This window comes from Hyperolius riggenbachi, chromosome 1 (genome assembly GCF_040937935.1).
Source record: "Hyperolius riggenbachi isolate aHypRig1 chromosome 1, aHypRig1.pri, whole genome shotgun sequence".
NCBI classification, from domain to species: domain Eukaryota; kingdom Metazoa; phylum Chordata; class Amphibia; order Anura; family Hyperoliidae; genus Hyperolius; species Hyperolius riggenbachi.
Genome location: NC_090646.1, coordinates 378,679,886 through 378,703,566, shown reverse-complemented (window position 1 = coordinate 378,703,566; position 23,681 = coordinate 378,679,886). Strand labels below are relative to the sequence as shown.

The 23,681-nt window shown below is 42.3% G+C and overlaps 1 protein-coding gene across 4 annotated transcripts in view; it reads left to right on the top strand.

The window, feature by feature from the left end:
- Positions 1 to 23,681, top strand: part of PLPPR1 (phospholipid phosphatase related 1) — a 178,785-nt gene that overhangs the window by 140,960 nt on the left and 14,144 nt on the right. For 2 of the 4 annotated variants that reach the window (XM_068234344.1, XM_068234343.1), the window contains exons 5-8: positions 7,465 to 7,715; positions 10,618 to 10,794; positions 19,867 to 19,998; positions 23,044 to 23,115. In XM_068234344.1, the coding sequence (XP_068090445.1) occupies positions 7,465 to 7,715; positions 10,618 to 10,794; positions 19,867 to 19,998; positions 23,044 to 23,115 (632 nt within the window). The remainder of the gene's footprint in view (positions 1 to 7,464; positions 7,716 to 10,617; positions 10,795 to 19,866; positions 19,999 to 23,043; positions 23,116 to 23,681) is intronic. The other 2 variants (XM_068234346.1, XM_068234345.1) reach the window with 1 other exon arrangement.

Sequence of the window (23,681 nt, the reverse complement as noted above, 5' to 3'; positions counted from 1 at the left end):
GGCATATCATAAGTAAAGGTAATCTACTTATTTCAGACAGTAGTCTAACTAACTGACACTATTACATAGATGTTAACTGCATAACAGTATTAATTAGTCTACTTAGTAGAACTAAAAAAGTGACTGTAAAAGTGATGCAATGTCTTCTAAAACAGGAAAAAGTGCCTTATATCACTATGGGTGATACCATGACCTGGATAAATAAGAAACTTCACTAACATATTTTTGCTCAGTGCAAAGCATACTTTAACAGTTTGTGGCATTATATTAGTTTACAGTCAGTTGTAGTGCCTTTTTAGTGCTACTTGGTTTTGGACATGAGAATAGAAGTAGAATTGTGCATTCATGCCTGGTGCTTGTAATTAAATTTAGGTGCTAAAATTAGCTGAATTGGTAAAGTGTCTGTAATTACAACTGTACCAATTTATTTTACATTTGTTCCACTGAACTAGCACTACCACTATAATATGCTCTTCACAATGATAAGTCTCCAGTTAAACTTTCACACCATAATTGACAGCTGTGTGGAGGTTGATAACATTACCAGTTGACAGTGTAAGTCTTGAAATAACTTACTCCTTTTAGTCACATTAATATGGTTGTACGCCCACTAAAAATGACTAGCTTGATTTTGTACTGAGTTAGACAGCTGTTCGTTTGGTAGTGTGTGTGTTAGTACTACAGCTTCAAGCACAGATCATTGTAGCATTCACCACTTGTAAGAATGTTAGCATATATCTTGGAAATGAACCTGATTTCTATAACAGTCTTCCTGCTATCCATCTGTATGACTGCCGTTTTCTCACAGTGTATAATGCTGAATTTATCATAAATAATCAGCTGCAATTATTATTGAAGAATCAGCTACAAACAGTATATTTTATCATTGTGCTGTAGGTCTAACAGCGTCTAAGGCACCATGGTCATTTATCCAGTGAATGCTAACACCTTTCGGATGTCAATGCACATATGTCAGTGTCTTCTGCATTGACATTCATGCGGACTAGACTAAAGGCATCTATGTAAAAAAAGGTGGCTGGACAATTAGGCGCGGGCGAATGCTGCTAGTAGATTATCAGTAAAATTACTGATATTCTACTTCTTAACTCCAATAGTAAAATATTGTTAATCTTAAGTGATATTTTACTATGTCTTAACCTAACCGTACTCTCACACAGAACCCTCCCTCTACCAATGCTTAACTCGAAGACCTCTCTCTACTGATGCCTAACTGTAAGTCCTACCTCTGCCGATGCTTCATCCGAAGACCTACCTCTACCGATGCTTAACCCCAAGACAGATAATCAAAGTGCAATTTTTATGAGCACTGGAAATGTGCATGCGATACGATTTTTAGACTGGAATGCAATCAGTGGAGGAGGGGGTCTTAATTTCTGACAATTTTAAATTGCCTCTTATTATAGTGCTGACATCTACAGCACTTTACAGAGTCCATAGTCAGGTCACTATCTGTCACTAAGAGGAGCTCACAGTCTAATCCCCACCAGTGGCGTTCCTACCATTGGGCGCAGGGGGGCGTGGCGCCTCGGGTGACTGACAGCCAGGGGGTGTCGCCACGACCCCCCATTGTTGCAGAGCAGGAGGGGAAGAGCAGCGCTAGAAGGAGGGGTGACAGGGACAGCGTCGGGGAGGGGGGACAGATCCCCCCCCTCACCTCGGTCCCTTCCTTCTGCCTCTCTTCCCCTCCAAAATGACAGTGGGGGCATCGGGCACCAAACAGGCAGAGCGGGCAGGCGGGCGGAGAATACTCACTTCAATTCCGCGTTCCAGCTGCTGGAACGCTGCATCGCTGTCAAGTGCCTCTTCTGTGCCCCCAATGCCGTGACCAGTATTGAAGGCGCAGAAGAGGCACGTGACGGCAGAAGGAGGGGACCCAGGTGAGGGGGAGGATCTGTCCCCCCTCCCCGCCGCTGTCCCTGTCACCCCTCCTTCTAGCGCTGCTCTTCCCCTCCTGCTCTGCAACAATGGGGGGTCGTGGCGACACCCCCAGGCTGTCAGTCACCCGGGGCATCGGTGCCCGATGCCCCCACTGTCATTTTGGAGGGGAAGAGAGGCAGAAGGAGGGGACCCAGGTGAGGGATGGGGGGGAATCTGTCCCCCCTCCCCACCACCCCTCCTTCTAGCTATACTGGGGGGCCACTATACTAGCTCTACTGGAGGGGCACTATACTAGCTATACTGGGGGGGCCACTATACTAGCTATACTGGGGGCCACTATTCTAGCTACACTGGGGGCCACTATACTAGCTACACTGGGGGGGGCATTATACTGGGGACCACTATACTAGCTACACTGAGGGGGGCACTATACTAGCTATACTGGGGGGGGGGGGCACTATACTAGCTACACTGGGGGGCACTATACTAGCTACACTAGGGGCCCACTATACTAGCTACACTGGGGGCCACTATACTAGCTATACTGGGGGGCCACTATACTAGCTATACTGAGGGCAACTATACTAGCACCACTGGGGGCAGCTGTACTACTTACACTGGAGGGCCACTATACTACCTGTCTTGGGGGGAGCTATACTGGGGGCCACTATACTAGCTACACTGGGGGCCAGCAGCACTACCTACATTGGGGGCAGCAGCAATACTTCCTACATACATACAGCTATGCTGCATATCCTGGGGGTAACTATGCTGCCTATACTGGGGGCAGCTATATTGGGGCAACTATACTACCTTCACTGGAGGCAACTAGTTACCTATACTGGGGGCAACTAGCTACCTATACTGCGGGAAACTGTGCTAGCTACCTATACTGGGGCAACTTTATTACATATACTGGGGCAACTATATTACCTATATAGTGGGCACCTATACCTGGCATTACCCGCCGTGGTGTGCTTAGTATGCCACACTCGCTCCTTTAGTTTTTATTTGGGGGGGTTGTCATATAATACCCAGCACCGGGTGTCAAATGCCCTAGGTACGCCACTGATCCCCACTATAGTCATACACCTATGTCCCTATCATAAAGCTAAATGTTTGTAGAGAACCAGTTAACTTATAAGCATGCTTTGGGGATGTGGGAGCAAACCAGAGTACTTGAAGTCAACCCACACAGACACAGAAGAACACACACACTACATATAGGTGTCCAGGCCCAGATGTGAACCTGGTATCCTAGCCAGCGCTGTACCTAAGCAAATGGTTGTTTTATCACTCAAACCACAAGGGGCCTTTCTATCATCCTTTACAGTACCTTTCCTTCATATTAACATTCAAAATAAGAAATACATATCAATTTAAAGGGTGCGAATAAAGAGTGCATAGGGGGAATATAAAGATATATGAATGTATGAATAGAAAAATAGATAGATCGTAACTACAAAGGAGGTCGCTGGGGGGGGGGGGGGGGGGGGCGAGCTTTGAGGGGTCCCCAACTACTACTTCACTTGAGTAATAAACCAACATGCTTCAGAATTCAGGTCAGATGTTTTTGTGGCTATACTTGTGTGTGTGTGTGTGTGTGTGTGTGTGTGAAGATTATGATGGTCATCCTTGTTTTATGACCCTTGAAAGATGGGCCTCCAGGCTGTGAGGGGTAGGTTAAGAAAATGGTGTCAACATGGGAGGACCCCTATATATATATATATATATATATTTATATATATATATATATATATATATATATATATATATATACATATATATATATATATATATATATATATACACACACACACACACAGACAGGGCCGGTTCAAGCCACAATGGGGCACCGGGGCAAAATTAACCTTGGGGGCCCCTGCATACCCACCCCGGCAGCATATTCAGCCCTCTGGGCCCCTGAAACGCCTGCTCTGGGCCCCCACACTATGTAAGGTTTCACCGAGAATCAGTGGTCCATGGTAGAACTTATGCACAGGAGAGGGAAGACTCTGGAGTCTGTAGAGCATTCCTGTGTCCTCCCCGCCCCTGTCACCACTTGCTGGGACCCCCCAGAAGATCCAGGTCACTCTCTTCTTCATGCAAGAGCTGTGCTGTGCAGGGATGGCCATACTCTCGTTGGTGCAGTACGGTCACACTTGTGCATGAAGAGGAGCATCACCTAGATCTTCAATCCGACAAGCTCTTTTTGGATTTATTTGGTGGTTCACGAATGGCAACGGAGGTCCATGGGACAGTGTGTGAAGGCTCTATATAATCCAGCAGTTTCCCTCTCCTTACGTAAGTATTGTGGTTTTGAAGTGAGGTTCGCCTCAGGTACACTTTAAAAATTTGCAAAACTTTGTAAGCAGCTCGTTGTATATTTTTTTTCTTTTTACCTTACATAAACTTAATGCAGTTTCTATCTACAAGGGTTAATCGAATAACTTTCAGGCACCCTTGAGCCTGACTTTTATGTGGACCTCCATGGTATTGATGACTGGCGCTCTGCCACAAAGCTCAGTTGTATGATTCCCTTTGGGCATCAGGCATTGCACTTTACCAGGACGCACAGCTTATTGTAGCAGAATAATCAACTACTTGTGCTACTAGCAATGTTGACTTTGGACATTTAATTAATTTCCAAACACTGCACAGTCATTACAAGAGCATTATCTATACAGCGTGCTGCACTGAAAATATATCACTGTAACTGACCCATAACTTTTACTAAGAATTTACAACACAATATCCATGTATTATTTTCTCAAGATGTGGAAATGAATGCACAATACAGTATTTTATTTATTTTTTTGTTAGAAAATGTTTTTTCTTTGTTGTAAATTGTTTGGGGAGAGTGGATGAGTAATTATCACGTGGCCTTACACACTAAAACAACTCACAGAGCAATAAACAGCTTCATGTGAAACAAGGTTGTGTCTTTTACGTGAAGTTACAGGCACATAAATCTTGTCTTCTGCTGTGTGCCTTCACTAGCAGTTGCTGACTGAAAGGCCTTGTTTACACTTAAAGGAATTATCAGGCAAAAAAAAAAAAGAGTTTCACTTACCTGGCGCTTCTCCCAGCCCCATGCAGCCATCCTGTGCCCTCGCAGTCACTCACTGCTGCTCCAGTCCCCCGCCACCAGCTAGTTTTGTTTTTGCTGACCTCGGGGTAAAAATGTACGCATGAAACCACTGACACGTAAAAATGTATGTGTTAATGTTCCTGCACCAGCAGGAATGCGTAAAAATGTACGCAATGTGGCCCGCAGCAGTGAGTGACTGCGAGGGCACAGGATGGCTGCATGGGGCTGGGAGAAGCCCCAGGTAAGTGAAACTCTTTTTTTGCCTGATAACTCATTTAAAGGACACCTGAAATGAAAGGGATATGGAGGCTGACATATTTATTTCCTTCTAAACAATGCAAATGGCCTGGCTCTCCTGCTGACCTTCTACCTCTAATACTTTTAGCTATATGACAACTGCAGATTAGAGATGGCCCGAACGGTTCGCCGGCAAACCTTCGTGGTTCGTAATCGCGGAGAGCCGCAAACTTTTCTGGAAGTTCGGTTCGCCCCCATAGTGCATCATGAGGGCCAACTTTGACCCTCTACATTACAGTCAGCAGGCACGTTGTAGCCAATCAGGCTACACTCCCTCCTGGAGCCACCCCCCTTCCCGACCCTTATAAAAGGCAGGCAGCGTCAGGCTTTGCACTCACTCATGTGCCTGCATTAATTAGAGAAGGGAAAACTGCTGCAGACTCTCATAGGGAAAGCTTAGTTGGGCTCTTGTAGGCTTCTTAGCTTGCTCCTTGCTGATTTTTATTGCTAAAAAAGCACCCCTCAACAGCTCTTTTGAGAGCTAATCTTGTTCTTGTGATCTATTTTTTGTGTGTGTGTGTGTCCCACTGACACTTGTGTTGCATAGACAGCCTTGGTAATTCCTACTGTGTGTGCCACTGCCAGGCCCAGCACCTTCAGTGACTACCTGTGTGTGTGACAGGTGCACATTGTAATGCCCATCACTGCATATACCTACCTACCTGTTGTTCACTGTGCACCCACCTACCTACGTAAGCGCACGCAGTGTCACTGTGCCTGTCCGGTACCTGTCTGTGTGTGACAGGTGCACATTGTAATACCCATCACTGCATATACCTACCTACCTGTTGTTCACAGTGCATGTCAAGAGCCTTAAAGACAATCTTCAGATTTTTTTTTACCGCTTATTGTTGTGCAGGCATCTTCAGCATTAAAATCTAGGTTGCTTTGTGCATTCCCACGGCAGAATGAGTATCATGTCCCCCAGAAATTCCCTAAATAGATTCCAGGACTTTTCAGTTGCAGATTTTGCTGCTCAGAAGAGGCAGAGCTGTGCCTAGTAGCTCTGCCTCTTCTCCAGTCAATCTCTGCCGATCTCCACCTCTCCCCACCCTGAAAGAAGACTGAGAGGGGCGGGGAGAGGCGGAGATCAGCGGAGATTGACTGGAGAAGAGGCAGAGCTGCTGCGCACAGCTCTGTCTCTTCCAGGAAAGAAAATTCTGCAATCGTAAAATCTATTTTATTTAGGGCATTTCTGGGGGACCATACTTGTTCTGCCGCGGGGATGCGGTGAAACAACCTGGATTTTAATGCTGAAGATGCCTTCACAACAATAAGAGGTAAAAAAAATCTGCTTCAGATTATCTTTGATGGGTAAAAACCATGGAATGTGAACCAGTTAATGGACCCTACTTTGTACCGTTTATGTCTGTCTATTTAATCCTCTGTTGAATGTATATTAAGGTACCATGGCTCCCATTGAACACTTTCTGTATATAATATATTGTTGTTAAGTGCACATCCATATGCTTTAAAAGTTCACATATAAATCATCTTGCTTCCAGTGACTTTATATTGTGATCTTCCACCATAGTCACCCGATAGCAAACAGGCTCACCAGATGTATTGGCCACTGCTAGACTGGCAAACTGTGCAGTCTATCAGTGGACAATACATCTGGTGAGTCTGTATGCTATCGGGTGTCTATGGTGGAGGATCACAATATAAAGTCACTGGAAGCAAGATGATTTATATGTGAACTTTTAAAGCATATGGATGTGAGTTTAACAACAATATATTGACTGTGAGTGGGTTTGCCAAACCTGATGATAGAGCACTCTATGGATCATTTGAACTGTCCATACCTCAGCTATAGCACTTTGATGTTTTATCAACTTTCTATATATACCTAGGTGTATAAATCTGCCACCCCCTTTACCACCTCCCTTCACTCCATCATTAAAATGCACTGGTTTTGACTATGCATAGTTGAAGCCTATTGCCAAAACATAGTATCCCGGAATTAATACCAGAAAACTATGCTTGTGTGGATTTTAATTTATTCAAACATGTCCCTTGCTTTTCACCTGTGTTCATCCAGCCATCATTTTTCAAACAGTTTTACTGATTACAGAGACTATGATTAAATAAATGAAAATTTTGATCATAACACTTTTGCTGTTTCAGAAACTGTTTCTAATTTTGTCCTTATTGTGTTTGTTTCTGCACTTTTTTAGGGGTCTTTGCATTTGGCTTATTTGCAACGGACATTTTTGTAAATGCTGGCCAAGTGGTAACAGGCAACCTTTCCCCATATTTCCTGACTGTGTGCAAGCCAAACTACACTGGAACCGACTGTCTTGTACACCACCAGTTTGTCAGTAATGGAAACATCTGCACTGGTGACCCGGAAGTGATAGAGAAGGCCAGAAGGTCATTTCCTTCTAAACATGCTGCTTTAAGTATCTACTCTGCATTATATACCACAGTGAGTACAAACATTTCAGCTATGCTTACTTAGATAATAAAAACCATTAGGAAAGACACAAAGCCATGAAATATCTTTTTCATGTTGGCATTGAAAATATAGATGTAGTATTCTGTACACTATGTCAAGTTGCTTCAGTCTGGCTAGAAAATTGGATTTGTGATTAGTGTTGGTGTTCAAATTTGTCATAATGAATTCAGGACACCTGAATACTGCTGAACATCAACACTTCAGCACCATTTCAGCACCGATCAAGCAGAGAGAGTCAGGGGAGATCACTACTTACACTGTATAACGCCCTTCACGTCACTCCGATACTTACTCCTTCTGGTGTTGGAAGGAGGAAGCATTGCAGTCATGTGAAACGCACTGTGAAGTGCAAGAGGTGAACTCTTCCTGACTGTCCACTTGTTCATACTGATATGGTGCTGAAACGTGGCTTTCGGCAGTATTCGGGTGTTCCCACTTCTTTATGCTGAATGCAAACACCAACACTACTTGGTGATACCGCTTTTTCCTTAGGTTACCAGTGTGTAGGTCAGAGAGTCTCTAGGTCCCAGTCTGCCCATCTGATAATCTAGGCATAAAAGCATATCTCTGAAAATACTTATGTTGTCATTACACATACTGTAATTTGTGCTCTCGGCATTCAGGTTTAAGAAATTTGAACATTCTAAACTTATAAAATATTCATGCCTAGAACAGCTTCACTGTAGGTCCCTCTGTGAATTCCTTTAAGGCTTTCAGCACACTATGCAAACTCATAAAAGGATGCATAAATCAACAAGAAATCACAATGCATGTGAGAATGATTGGTTGTTTATTGCAAACGTTTTGAAAGCTTGCAATAAGCAATGCACAGTTAGCCATTATTAAGGCCTCGTTCACATCATTAGCGCAGATGGCTGTGCGATTGGAACGCAACGCGTCCGATCGCACGCCATCTGCGCTCCTATGCGCTGCGCTGCAGATCCCATTCATTACAATGAATGGGATCTGCGCTGCGATTCCCAAAAATGCATGCAGCACGCGATAGCGCAATCGCGCTGCCACGCAGCGCATATGATGGGAACGGTAGAAGGGCTGTCTATGCCCTTCTACCGTTCTTGCGTGTCGCACACTATACGCGCTGCCAAAATGCGGACGGCAGCGCGTATAGTCTGAACGAGGCCTTAAGGTATCACAGGAATCAATGCTTGTTAGTTTGATGGCAGCATACTGGTTCTCCTAAAATGTTTTTCCTGGTTCCAACTATCACCCATAGGGCTTGATTCACTAAACCATGATAACACAAATATCACACCTTATCAAAGATATCACACGTTATCAAAATATCACACCTTGGGCTTGATTCCCTAAACCGTGAAAACTCAAATATCACACCTTATGAAAAGATATCACACTTATGAAAAGATATCACACCTTATGAAAAGATATCACACTTATGAAAAGATATCACACCTTATGAAAAGATATCACACTTATGAGAAGATATCACACCTTATGAAAAGATATCACACTTATGAAAAGATATCACACCTTATGAAAAGATATCACATTTATGAAAATATATCACACCTTATAAAAAGATATCACACTTTATCAAAGATATCACACATTATCACAGTTAACACGCCTTATGAGAGCAGCATAGCGAGCACTACGAACCCACAGGGGCTCAGGGCAGGACGAGTGCCATTGCCATTTCTCATGAAAGGGAGAAAGCCACATTTGGCCAATGGAAGCAGCTTACTAAGTCAGGAAGGGCACAATGTACAGCTCTTGATGAAGTCTTATTCCAACACATCTGGACAGGATTTCTTTAAGCTGCTCTTGACAACACATAATGTTTTCCTGTGACATGTTGGGACACTGTAGGATTATACCTAAATATTCTCCTTGTGCAATCAGATAAAGGTCTGATAGGTAGGTATTATTCTGTACAAAATTGTGGCCAAATAAATAATTATGTAAAAATACAGAGAACCTGTTCTTGCCATAAGTAAATAAAATATAACCAATACATTCAAATATGTTCTTTATCAACATGTGTACTGCAATAGTTGAAGTGTGCTGCCCTCTAGTGTTGAATGTATGAAAATAATCTCATTGTATAAATCATTGGTTTTCCACATCTCATTCTCTGTGTACTTTTATCTCTCAGTGAGGCTGATACAGACTTTCAGTGCTGTCTTCTGCCATTGCTGATGACTGATTTTTAAAAAAAATTAAAATAACACAACGCCTTTAGTTTTTTGGGGTTGTTGTTTTTTTTTAACAAAAATTCCTATTTACATTTTATGTGGTGAGATTTTCACTCCCTGACACCTTTAAACTTTAAAGGACACATGAAGTGAGAGAGATTTGGAGGCTGACATACTCTTTTAAACAATACCAGTTGCCTGGCATTCCTGATGATCTTTCAGACAACAGTAATGTTGCCAAATACTAACAACTTACTTTACCTGTCGGTGGGTTTAATGTTGTAGCTGCTCTACAGTATGTATGTACAGTACATTCACATTACAGATGTATTTGGGGGAAATATGGAAAAAAACATGCAATGAGTGATGTTAAATTGCAAAGAAACCATATCAACAATAAGGTTTGGCTAGATTATAAGGTTTCACAAGGTTTGGTTTATTCCCTCTGGTGTACCATTGACTATTACACAAAGCACACAACACAGCTAAACCATCAGTGAGTTGAATAAATATTCCTAGCACTGACTTCTGTTTCATACATTTGAATTTTCAAGATTAGCTGCGTTCTGTGCTGTTTGAATAATGTATTTCTCATAGATTTTTTCTTATTCCATTCAGACATGTTTTAAGTCCTTTTGACAGTGAGTTAAAAGCCACACAATCTCTTGAAACTGACATTGGATTCCCTTTTGTTTCAGATGTACATCACGAGCACAATTAAAACAAAAAGCAGCAGACTAGCCAAGCCGGTCCTTTGCCTTGGAACACTGTGTTCTTCTTTCCTTACCGGACTGAACCGAGTGTCAGAGTACAGGAACCACTGTGTTGATGTGATTGGTGGCTTCATTCTGGGCACAGCTGTGGCTTTGTTTCTGGTACGTATCAATAATAGCAGATGTCTCGGGGAGCATGCATAGTGGCTAAGTGAAAGCCTGAATCTGCAATGTAAAATTGCATTGTGAGCTCTATGGGTTGATACATACAGGAGTTGGACAAAATAATGGAAACACCTTGAAAATCAACAACATATATTTTAATATGGTGTAGGTCCACCTTTTGTGGCCTTTACAGCCTCAATTCTCCAAGGTATTGATATCCATCTTTCCATAGTTACATTGTATTACACAGGGCGACTGAAAAAAAGTCGCCCTGTGTAATACAATGTAACTATGGAAAGTTGGATACCATTTTAAAGCACTCTTTCTCCTCTTTCTGGCGACACCTAAACCGCCGCCCTACGCCTTTTAGTTTTCTCTATTTTCGTGATCGAAATTGCGGCCGCAGCAATTTCAATCGCGAAAATAGCGAAAACGAAAAGGCGTAGGGCGGCGGTTTATATATCATTGGAAAGAGGAGAAAGAGAGCTTTAAAATGATATGCATCTTTTCATAGTTTCTGCACTGCTTGGTGTCCATTTAAAACACTCTCTAGTTCTTTTAGAGACGATGCTGGTGGAAATCGACTTCTTACTTGAATCTCTAATAACGACCATAAATGCTCAATAATGTTAAGGTCTGGGGATTGTGGTGGCCAGATGAGATGCTCAACTTCATTAGAATGTTCCTCGTGCCATTCTTTAACAATTATAGCTGTATGGATTGGGGCATTATCATCTTGAAAGATGGCATTCCCCTCTGAAAACCGTTCTGGAACCATAGGATGAACTTGGCTGCCCAAAATTCCTAAATAGTCTCGGCTGTTAATTCTTCCATGAAGGGAAATAATTTGCCCAATGGATTTCCAAGAAATTGCACCCCAGATCATCACAGAACCCCCGCCATATTTTACGGTTGGGAGAAAGCAGTCTGAATGAAATGCTTCTTTTGGCTGTCTCCAAACGTACACTCGGCCGGAGGTCGGAAATAAGGTAAACGATGATTCGTCAGAGAAAATCAAGTTTTTCCACTGCTCGAAGGACCAATTCTGGTGGTTTCTACACCACTCTAAACGCTTTGAAACATTCGTCTTTGAGAGCAGAAGTTTTCCAATTGCAGTTGTTCCGTGGAATCCAGATTTGTGCAGCTCCCAACGAACAGTTTTTGTGGAAACTGGGTTCTGTAGGTGTTCATTCAGCTCTGTAGTGATTTTAGGAGCCGTGGTCTTGCGAGCTTTTCTAACAATTCAATTTAGGGTCTGACGGTCTCTTTCAGACAACTTCGACTTTCGGCCACAACTGTGCTTTGCTGAGGACATATTTCCTTCTCTTTCAAAGGCAGTCATTACTTTTGAGACAGTACCTCTTGAAATGCCAAGCATTCGGGCAGTTTCTGTTACAGTAGCGCCTGCCATACGAGCACCAACAATTTGGCCTCTTTGAAAGTCTGAGAGATCTGCCATTTTTATAAATTATACCCAACTTTAGTTTAAATATCTGTAAAAAATTAAATTAAACATATCAAATAACAAAAATAATAAACACAAAAAAATTAACATATGTCAGGTTTTGATTGAATAAAACATGTTCAAAGATTATGATGCCAAAATGTTAGGTGTTTCCATTATTTTGTCCAACTCCTGTATTTCTGTGTTTGTGCAAGTGTCCAATATTGTACATCAAGATGATTGAAGAACTTGTATACATTGTACACAGGTGGAGGTGAACCGTACTACAATGCATGCCCATTAGTGGTGCTGTGTGCTGTAATTCTGACCCCAAGGGTGTGACTTAGATTGACCGGGTACCGCAGCAAGGTTCGGCTGACTGGCTGTAACCTCCCCACATACACAAAGTGCCTGTTGGCTAATTAAATAATAATAATAATTAAAAAAACATGGCGCCTCTCAACCCCTCCCCCCATGAGTGCAGTTCCAAACTCTCCTCCCCCTCCTATTTCCAGACCTTGCAGAGCAGCTGCAGCGAGTTTAATACTTCACCTCACATTAGTGGGGGGACAGGGCCTCCTCACTCCACCATGTAGCCGACGCACAGCCTATCACCTTGCAGCTTTTAATACGTGAAAGACATCGGGAGCCGCAAGGTGTTAGGTTACACAGAGGAGTGTGGAGGACGTGTCCTGCAGCCGAGATGAGGTAAAGTATGAAGCTCCTGTTACTAATCTGGTCCCCTTTACTCCCACGCCATTGTTATTGTCCTGTGTTACCCCATTTATTATTCAGATTGGGACAGTACACAAAATGCATACAGCCAACAAGGTAATATCATACTGAAATGCAACCACCACACTAGTGTGAATGACAGACATTGCTTACTATGCATTTTCTGATTTCCATGCATATCAGGCACTACAGATCTAATTTACTAACACATTGACTGGGACCTGCAGTTATCTCCAATGGGGATATCACAAGGCTGCTGTTATTAGGTAGAATATTTCAGCCCTTGACTCAGCCATATTGAAATACAGCAGAGGCTGCTAAAAAGTTAATAGATTAGCAGTTGTGTGATTGCAGCCTCATGCAGGTCTCCACAAAGAGAACGCTTTTTATCTAATTTAGGTTGTACTAGGTCAATTAAAAAAAACAAACAAACAAAAAACTACATAGGGATCGATTCATAAACCATTACCGCATTCGGTAATGCAGAAAACAGCTGACTTTACCGATTACTTAAGAAAATGTCAATTCATGAAAGCCGTTACTACATGAAAAGCTGAAATTCCTAAGCAGTGAGGTAAATTACCGACTTGTGCAGTAATAACCTTAACACATGTCAGTAAATGTCAATTCAAAAAGATTAGAGCAGGCGGTAATGGCACGGAACATACCGCCTGCTTTGAAGAGGTGATGAGCAAAATTAATGGAGACTCACAAGCAGAAGCAGTGAGATCTCCCCCTAGGCAGCAGCAGTGAGATCGGAACAAACAAGGGTTCCCCTGAATACCTTATTCTGTGTGTTTAACCTCTTGGGTTCCTGCTTTTAAAATGTGTATTTCACATCACAAAGCCTGCCATTGTAACGATTGTGAAATTCTCTCCTTGATCAGCGCACAAGACGTGCGCTGACACTGCGGAAATCCTCCACAAGCGTATAATTTGAGGGAACCTAGCAAAAGGTGCAATGCACCTGTAGAGGGAAATTCCTGTTGGCAGGTGGAGCTGTGGAGTGCAGAGGAACAGCTCCTCTGCCCTGCCACACACGCCAGACAGGAATTGCACGAAGGGAAGAAACGCAGGGCAAGATAGCCCTGAAAGAGAGAAATCAAAGTGACAGAGGGTATGTGTGTCCACCAATCTAGTCGCCACCCTGCGACGATGAACACACAACCATGAAGAACAGGTGAGAAGGCAATCGCCAGAGATGGCGATTGCTAACAGCGACACAAGACTGAATAAGCACAGATGAGGAATGTATGTATGTCCACCAATCTAGCCGCCACCCTGCGACGGCGGACACACAATGGAGGAAACCAAGTGAGAACGCAATCGCAAGAGAAGCGATTGCGAAGAGATTGAGCAAAGGGACAGATTGTATGTGTGTGCACCAAACTAGTCGCCAACCCGCGACGATGCATACACAACAGCAGATATGAAGTAGGAACGCAATCGCGAGAGAGGCGATTGCCAGAGGTGACACAAGGCTACAGCAAGGCAGAGCACGAGAGTAGCAAAGGCACAGCAAATCATACAATGAGAAGATAAGGAAAATAACAAACGCTAACTAAACGCGAACACCGCACTCATTCGCAACAGTGCACGCGTTTATGCGCGGTCTCCGCGTGTTAAGCACAACAGAGACAAGCACGCCTAACTAACCACCGACAGACAAACATGAAACAGAGGACGTGAGCGCTTGCTTCACGGTTACCTCACCGAGCCTCCAGCAAGTGTTCGTAGCAGACAAGACAGATACACGAAAACAGGAATAAGTGAGAGAGACGGATCCACAGCACTAGCGCAAGGCAAGTGCGATCCAGGCAAGACAGATTAGATGAGATAGCTGGTAGCAACCGATGCTCCAGTTTTACTCCAAGAACAAAGATCAGAACGACTTCCTGTCGACCACCGCTGGGACAGAACAATCGCAACAGACAAACAAAACAGATATGCAATCCTAACTGCACTAGGGAACCTGCCTAGTGCAGTCCCAGGAATTACTCTAAGCTAATCTTTAAACAATGAGCAAGGCTGACACTCCAGGAGTGTTTCACAGGACTAACCCTTATGACCAGCCCAGGTCTGTGATATCACATGGTATTTATAGTACAAACCTCCAGAGGATGTGGCTAGGAAATTTGCATGACCAACGTATGCAAATTCCCTAGCAGCAGCAAGCTGCAAAACTGACAAAAGGTCTCTCTTCCAGAGACCTGCAGAATGCAGACCTGAACAGTGGTCAAAAAGCTGCCTGCCTGCGCAGGCAGCTGAGCGGATCATTACAGCCATATGTAAAGATACTTGAAGTTCTTCTACGCTGTGGCAATTAAATAGATTGTTACGAAATATAATAGACAGATACAGAGCAGATTCAGGGCAAGCAGAGGCAGTATAACAAAACATGTACATCTAAAGGGAAGTTGGGGATGCCTCTTATATTGTAATGCTGTCTCTCCATGGAGAACAACTGTAACAACTGAATACAACAACTCAGACAGCTACTGTTCTCCTGTTACCGCCAGATTTCTTCGGTAAATCCCTGCACTTCTATAGCAGCTGTGAAAAATGTTATGAATTAGCACACAAAAGTCTAAAATACCGAATGCGGTATTTTCCCGACCAGATCTTTTTACCACACAGCCTTTTATGAATTGACCCCAAAGTGTTCTCAGATAGCTACTGTATCTTGGATTACAGTGCATCAGGATTTACTTGAACCATTTAAATTGGGTCTAATGAGCTCTATAATGCTATGTCAAAATATAAGAGAAGACGCCGAGAGCCCAGTATAGTGTAGTATGTACTGTAAATTGGGTATGGAAGGTAAGTAAAGGTAGGTTATACTCACAAACAAGGGTTACCGCGTCCAGGTAACCACTATGAAGGCAGGTGAGGAGATTAGACCTGTTCCCACTCAGGATTAAGAAGTCGCTCTCTGTAGATCGGGAAAAAAGAAGAATTCCCCTCCACCAGGGGTGGAAACAACTGCAAAAGTAGTACAGAGGCGCCAACAGGGTAAAAACAATATTTCTTTAAAATGGATAAAATGAAGTAGGTAGCGGTGGACTTACCCCTCCAAAACAGACACAAAAATTGCTGTTTTAAGCAAAAATCTGTTTATTTACATACTCCGAACAAGGTGCAACGCGTTTCGCGGGTATATCCCACTTCCTCAGGCAATAAATAGGAGCATATCACCAATGCGGTCCGGTACATAGCCTGGCATTCAGTTGTAATTCTTGAATGCTGCATGAGATGCACATCATTTCTCCTTCATTCAAAATTAAAGTGGACCTTGCACAAGGCGGAAGGAAAACATAGAGAAATGCACCCTGTGTGTATTTAGAGAGTTTAGCCTGTCTAATTCCCCCTCATCTGTGACTAATCACAAGTTGTAATTTGATCTCTCATCTGTGTCACCTGACTGCCACACTAGATAAGCTCATTTGAATGCACAGGATGCTAACCAATATGTCTGCTTCCATGAGAGCAGGAAGTAGATACAGTGCAGATTTATTGCAGGATTTGTTGAGTTCAGGTTTAATGTAAATGTTATGCAACTTGAATGTACAGGAAGTTATTCTGATCCCATTTTCAGTTGCTTATAATTTACATAAAATTTGAATACAAGGAGAAATTATTTGCCTCTCGTTGATCATCCCTTATTAATCTAATTTGTGACTATAAATTATTAATTCTGTGACTGTAAATGTGAGATGTCATTTTTCCCAAACAGAACATATCCGAGCAGTAAATAAAACCAGTTCATTATCCGCATGCATTCACTCCTCTTTAATCTCCTTCTTGGTTCTGTCAGTGTGTGCTGTGCTGTCACTGATGGCTTCTGGCCGTGAATGAATAGGATTATTGTTTTATGACAATAGAATAAAGGTTATGTTTAATCAATTCTCTCTGAGCGCTGGGATACCTGCGGCTTGGAAAAGACATATGACAGCTCCTTGTTTATCATCTCAAAACACTGGGTGGTAAATGGAGCATTTGGCATGATGGAATCCTATTAATACCAGGAGTCCAAGTGACCTTTTTTTTTCTGTACAAATATTATGACAATATTTCACTCATCTTACAAGTATGTCACATTTATGCCGAAAATCACTGGGAGAAATTCTCAGTACAGTCCTTTGGGCTGACTCTGGCAGAATATTTTGTAATTGTTCTCCATCTAGTGGTTTAAAGTTGAACTACAACTATTTCAGCAAGCCTATGTGCGCTTGTTTTAAAAGAAAGACGGAAAATAAATATCAGCATGCATTTGTCAGAATGATATGCGTCCTTCTATTTAAAAAAACCTTAAAATCATGTGAAGGTTCTGAAGTCACATGTCAAAGAAAACAGTACCATTTCTTTTTTAAAGGTGGCCACACACTATACCATTTTTAATGTGGTAAAATGTTCTTCAGTTGTGAAAAAAATGACGCAAAACTCTAAAAATCAATTGCTTGGCAGAGGCATAGCAATAGGAGATGCAGAGGTTACGACCACCCCAGGACCCCTTGACCAGAGGGGTCCACCAAGCGCCCTCCATCATCCATTAAATTGTCATTAAATTGGTGCTATGCTGGTAAAGAACACCTCTATACTGTATGCGCATTTAATAGCAGTAATCCTTAACAAACTGTTTCCTTACTCTCATGACACCTCTCTGACTCTGTAGTTGTCCATGGTTGGTTTTGGGGCTTCATATCAATAGAGTGTTTGGGTCCCCTCCCCATGTCTAACTCGCACTGCCTCCCCAAGCTCCTTAGTTAGGCCACTGTCACTTGGGTCTATAAACCAACAAATTCACTATATAATCCACACCATTCCATTTTCAGAAAAATATATCAACATTTTCTACCACATCTAATTGAAAAATAGATATAAAAAAATCCAATCGCATGTCCTGATTGAAAAACAAAACAAAACATAAAGTGTGTTTATTAAAGAAAAAAGGGGGGATATCACACATTTTCTTGTATCGTTTGTGGTCACATATATTTGCAGTGGAGAAGCATAAGTCAAGCTGTAGAGTAAATCTCACTTGGCCAAGGATTGATTGCCAGCCTCTGAATCCATCACATCTGGCTGAGCTTTGATACTCCATATTTACATGACTAATAACTTTTTTAATTATTGTGCATTTAATACAATAAAAAAAATCTGAGATAAAGAACAGGAATTGTGTTGCTCCATTGCATATAATTGCATCATGTAACATTCTGTGAAATACAAGATTATACTCTGGAGATTGAACCGCAGTTTACTTGTTATAATCTCTTTGTAAGCACTCCAAGCACATTAATTATGTTATGGCTGTATATGCAGCTCTTGGCTCTAGTATTTATTGCAGATTTATCCATGGCTGATCACTATGCATGTAACTGTGGGATAGCACCTATTTGCCCCACGCGCGTCTGTCAGCACGTATCTCCGCCTCTCCTCCGCCCCTCTCAGTCTTCCTTCACTGAGAGGGGCGGGGGAGAGGCGGCGATGCGCGTCTGATAGACGCGCTGGGAGGCAGGGCTGCAGCCGTTAGCCCTTGCCTCCAGGAAGCAAAAAGTGCGACCAAGTCTGCGACCAAGGTTTGCGGGGGGTGGGTTGGGGGGTCAGGGACCCTCGTGCAGCCGCGGGATTGCGGTGTTTTAGCAGGGGCACACATATGAGAGCTGAAGCGAGATTTAGTCTCGCTTCAGTGTCTCTTTAAAAACCCTAACAAATAAGCAGGTGGAACTATGACAAAATATATTTTCTTTTGTGATATTAATACTTTCCATTTCCAATACCATTTAATACTTTAATACACAGTACTTAAAAAAAAAACTGAGTTTAGTTCTAAATCTTAATAAATAAGTAAAAGAGCAGTTAAAAAAATGATATATACTGTGTTCCCCTAAATAATATAAGCAATTTTCATGCTTTTATCCACATTTGACCACTCGCACACCTGGATATGTGTTTTCTGATCTGCTCTTTCAGCAGCAGTGCAGATTATAGTTTGGTAACAGAAATTATAGCTTAATAGATGTTACAGTCTCTTTTAGGCCTGGAACCCACTAGCAGGATTTTTTAAGCCTTTTTTAAGCACTTGTGATTTGAAAAGCTCTTACTAATGTAATGCTATGGGTGTGATCCCACTTGAGGGATGTTATTCTTTAAAGTAAACCAGAGCTGTCGTAAAAAAAAGAAGATTTGATACTCACCCGTGGCTTCCTCCAGCCTCATAAGCACTTGTGAGTCCCTCACCGTCCTCCCGTGGTCTGCTGTTCAGCCCCGATCAGCCCCGGTAACTGGCTCAGTTGGGAGCAGTCTGGGTCTTCTGTGCATGTGTGGACCTCCCGCCCATGCGCAGTAAACCCAGACTGATGCGACTGAGCCAGTTACCAGGGCTGAACGGCAGACCACGGGAGGACGGCGAGGGACTCACACGTGCTTATGCTGCTGGAGGAAGTATGCTGTTGGAGGAAGCCGTGGGTGAGTATCAATCTTCTTTTTTGCAACAGCTCTGGTTTACTTTAAAATTCCCCCATAGCATTACATTAGCAAGAGCTTTTCAAGAAAAGTGTTGCTACTGGGTCCCAAGCCTAAGGCATCGTTTGCAAGATAAAGTTAAAAAAAAAAACTTTTTTATATTTCAGCCTAACTATACTGCAAGCTGTAGATTTGGTTTACGTGCCTTGATATTCACTTTACCGCATTTGCTGATTTATAGCCTGGTTACAATACACTAAATTTATATAAGGCAATTTTCAGCAATGTAGTAGTGCAAACAAAATATGCAAATAACTATTATGGACATATTATTACACATTAGGTTCAAACATCTGTAACCTTTACATGCTGTGTTTGTGTTTTTCAATGCTTTTCTTAATTTATCTACCTGTATCTTCCCACAGGGATTATGCGTTGTCCATAACTTCAAGGGAACACACAGTACTCCATCTAAACCTAAGCCTGAAGACACCAGGGGGATGCCCTTAATGGCCTTCCCCAGAGTTGAAAGTCCTCTGGAGACTTTGAGCGCACAGGTATTATCCAGTGTAATTACAAATATGCACAAATTCTAGGGTGTTTTTTGCTATGATGGATGACTTACAGATTGCCTACATTTCCTTATATTATCTGAGAAATTGTGATCACTTACTGTGATCTGTACTGCCCTAATGATCTCTTTTGGTTTTAGTACTTTCACATGCCTGCAACAAGCATATACCTGTTAGGTTAAGGTCAGAACACCTGATCTGCATACTCTTTTTTTAGATCAAGGAATAAAAGGTAACACTGAATAAAAGGTAACACAACAGCAACAACGATGCCTTCCTTATTCCTCTGACTTCCTTTAAAGCAGGGGTGTCAAACTCAAATACAAAGTGGGCTGAAATTGAGCCATGGGACCAAGTCGCGGGCCGACCTCAATGTCTAGTGAACACCTCCCTCCCTTATAAAGTTCCCTGGTGTCTTATAGCCTCCTTCATCCCCTATACAGTCCCCTGTAGTTTAGTAATCTTCCCTTCCCTACACGGTTTCCTGGTGTCTACTGGCCCCCTTCTTCCCCTATACAGTTCCCTGGTGTCCAGTGGTCCCCTCCTCTATACAGGTCCCTGGTGTCTAGTGGCCCCTCCCTCTCCTATACAGTTCCCTGGTATCTAGTGCTTTCCCCCTTCACATTTGGCTTCCCAGTGATCTGGGGCTTACCCTTCAATATAGCTTCTCTGGTAGTCTAGAGTGGGCCAAACATAATGCAAAGTGGGGAAACCACCTGAGGGCCAAATCTGATGGCTCCGAGGGCCAGATTTGGCCCATGGGCCAAAGCTTGACATGTATGCTTTAAAGCAAACCAGAATAAAGTTACATACTAACCTAGGTAGATGGAAGCCTCTTGATGTTTCAGAGGCTTTCTATGTCTTACTTAGCCCAGGTCTATGTGGTCTTTCCAGAAATCCCGTCCTGTGTACAAACGCCCCTGTACTGTTTATACACGAGCATGACCATGCCTGTGCACTACAACCGCACTGTACATGGAGGGGAGAGAAGCCACAAGAGCATACCTGGCATGCTCTTGTGAATGTATTCAGAGGAATCCTGTGCAGGAACTGTGGGCTCCTGGATTGATTAGGAAGTTTATACAGGGGCTTTCCTCTACTGAAGCATCAAACTTTTTTGATACTCGCTTAAGACATTCATCAAATAAGTGTGACAGTATCTGGTGACGTTTGCACAATGCAGAGAACATGGAGAATCCACACCATTGTTTCCCTTGCTGTGCAGTCATCCTGCCTTTGATCTAAAAGTGTTAACATTTACTACACAAGCAGCATTCTTTTCACTTATTTGTGCAAGGAAGTTATCAGTCTTTGCTAGCATCATAAATCCTTATTATATGTTCACTTCTCCACGGGACCTTGATTGATGTTAATATGAACATGTGAGTATCCGGTCGGCTTTTGAATTTAAAAACATTTTATTTTTCTGGAACAAGGGTTTATATAAGAGAGAGTGAAAAACAGGCCTTGGCAGCTAGAGATAGCATGTCCGTTTTTAGGCATAGGTAAACCAGGCAGATGCCTGGGGAGACAACTGTGGGAGGGGGCACCACAGAGCTAGTCTTGGCACACTGTACTTTTTGGAATTCTTATAAACAACTGCTAGTTTCATTAAGAAAAAAAAAGGATGGTGATTTTAACACCTAAATGGATGCTGCTATGTCAATTTTTGCTTCTCTGTTTGGATTTCCAGGACAGTATTCTTACCTGTGAAGACCCAGGCTACACATAAACAGTATAATGTTTATAAAGTGGATACACACCTCTCAAAACCATTATTGGAAGGCTTTGTTATATGGGTTCAGTGAGTTTGGGCCATTGAGATGTATAGCCTAGTATTAGGTAATCATTTCTGTATGCTTTACAAACTTATTTTGAGAAACATCATTATTTCTATTTAACTTCTAACTACTAATTTCTTATTGGTGCCCACAAAACTAATTGATGTAGGATTTGTAGGTTATGATCTTCCTGTTCACTAGAATGGGGTAGGGAAATAAAAGGTATCTTGCCTGGAGTGTCAAAATGGCCAAAAACTGCCCTGAGAGGTAGTCAAGAAAAGCTAATAATTCCATCATAAAATGGAATTATTATGCTATGCTATGCATTGTATTGCTTGGAATGGGCTGATGAAAATCAGCAGAACATGCATTTGATTGGCCCAATTCTAAGCTACATTAAATTGTTAGCATCTCATTCTCATATCATATACAAAAATCCAAGTAAGGACCGGCACTGCAAAAAAGAGTATTATAGCTCAAATACTTGAATTAAGCATATACAGGGAATGCAGGCATAAACTGCTCATATGTGTTTTACTTATTAAATAGTTTTAGTTCCAGGCCTCCATTCTTGGGGTATTCCTGTCTTGTAAAAACATGCTGTGCAGTTACAGGTAGATATAGTTTCCACTGATAAGGCACGGAAAACATTTTAGTTACACATGCTGATAATGTTGAAGTGACACACAATTTTGTTATTACTTATTAGAGCAGTGAGAGAGACTGGGTGGAAAAAGGGATCTTACAATGCAGAAACAAGTGGTATATTTATACAGGGCGGGAACAGAGTCTGAATGGAAGAGGAAGCCGACTCCCACTTATATTATGTGTACTTACCACGCATAACAAACTCCCAAATGTCCACAGCGGAGACTCAGTATCTGAAGATGTTGTGGGAAGGGTCAGATGATGTGCTCTATTTACTTAGTGAAAGACTGGCTGGTGGCCCTCCCAGCTTCTCCCTGACTACATCGTGTGGATGCTGATAGTATAGTGGGAGGAGTTTGGATAACTCACAGAGAGATTAGTACAGCCAAACTGCATCTGACATCTGCACAGAAGGTCAGCATTACCATCTCAGCAAGCCAGGTAATAAAAAGAATATAGTAATGCAGAACATTTTTTCTGATCAATGCATACATGTTTATGCATTGAAAAATGTGATATATTTCACAACAAAATGCATACAAAAATTAGCCTAAACCAGTGCTTTAACCTATCTTTATCCATTTCCCATGCATATCTGCAGTTTGATATCAAACAACAGGAGCGCTTCTACTGCTTCCTGAAAAAGAAGAGAAAACAGAAGCCTTGGCTTAAGGTACCCATAGATATTGTAGTTAGTTAAAATGGCTGCTATTGGCCATTCTGTATAGTTATCTGCTACAAGAAAGATCTTTGGTCCTCAATGAAAGATCTTTCTTGATGGAAAGCAGATCTGCTAGGATGGATTCTTTTGGCTGGGGGAGCAACCCATACCATGAAGCTCTATTTCCTGCTGCATCAATCCTAATACTGACTGAGGTAAGGTCAATAAGTGTGCTGTAGTTTATATGGACTAGATTGTAAGTGCTTGCCGGCCTATCATCTGCGTATGGAAGTTTCAAGGCTCTGGCTACCTTAACTCCTCCAGTTTTTGACAATCTCCCACTCTTTAGAATGTTGCCTTCCTGGCCATTGATTACATGGTGGCTGAACTATGCAGTTATCAGGCAATTAAATCTCCCACCTTAGAGCCACTATTTGGGTGCAATTAAAATGCAGCCAAATGGCAGAGTTTGTAACACCATGTGTGCCAGTGCTTCACATGCGGTGGTGTTACCTGGTGACAGAGGGGGACATTTTTCAAGAGTTTCTGAGACAAAATATTAGTAGGTTTTTAGAAAT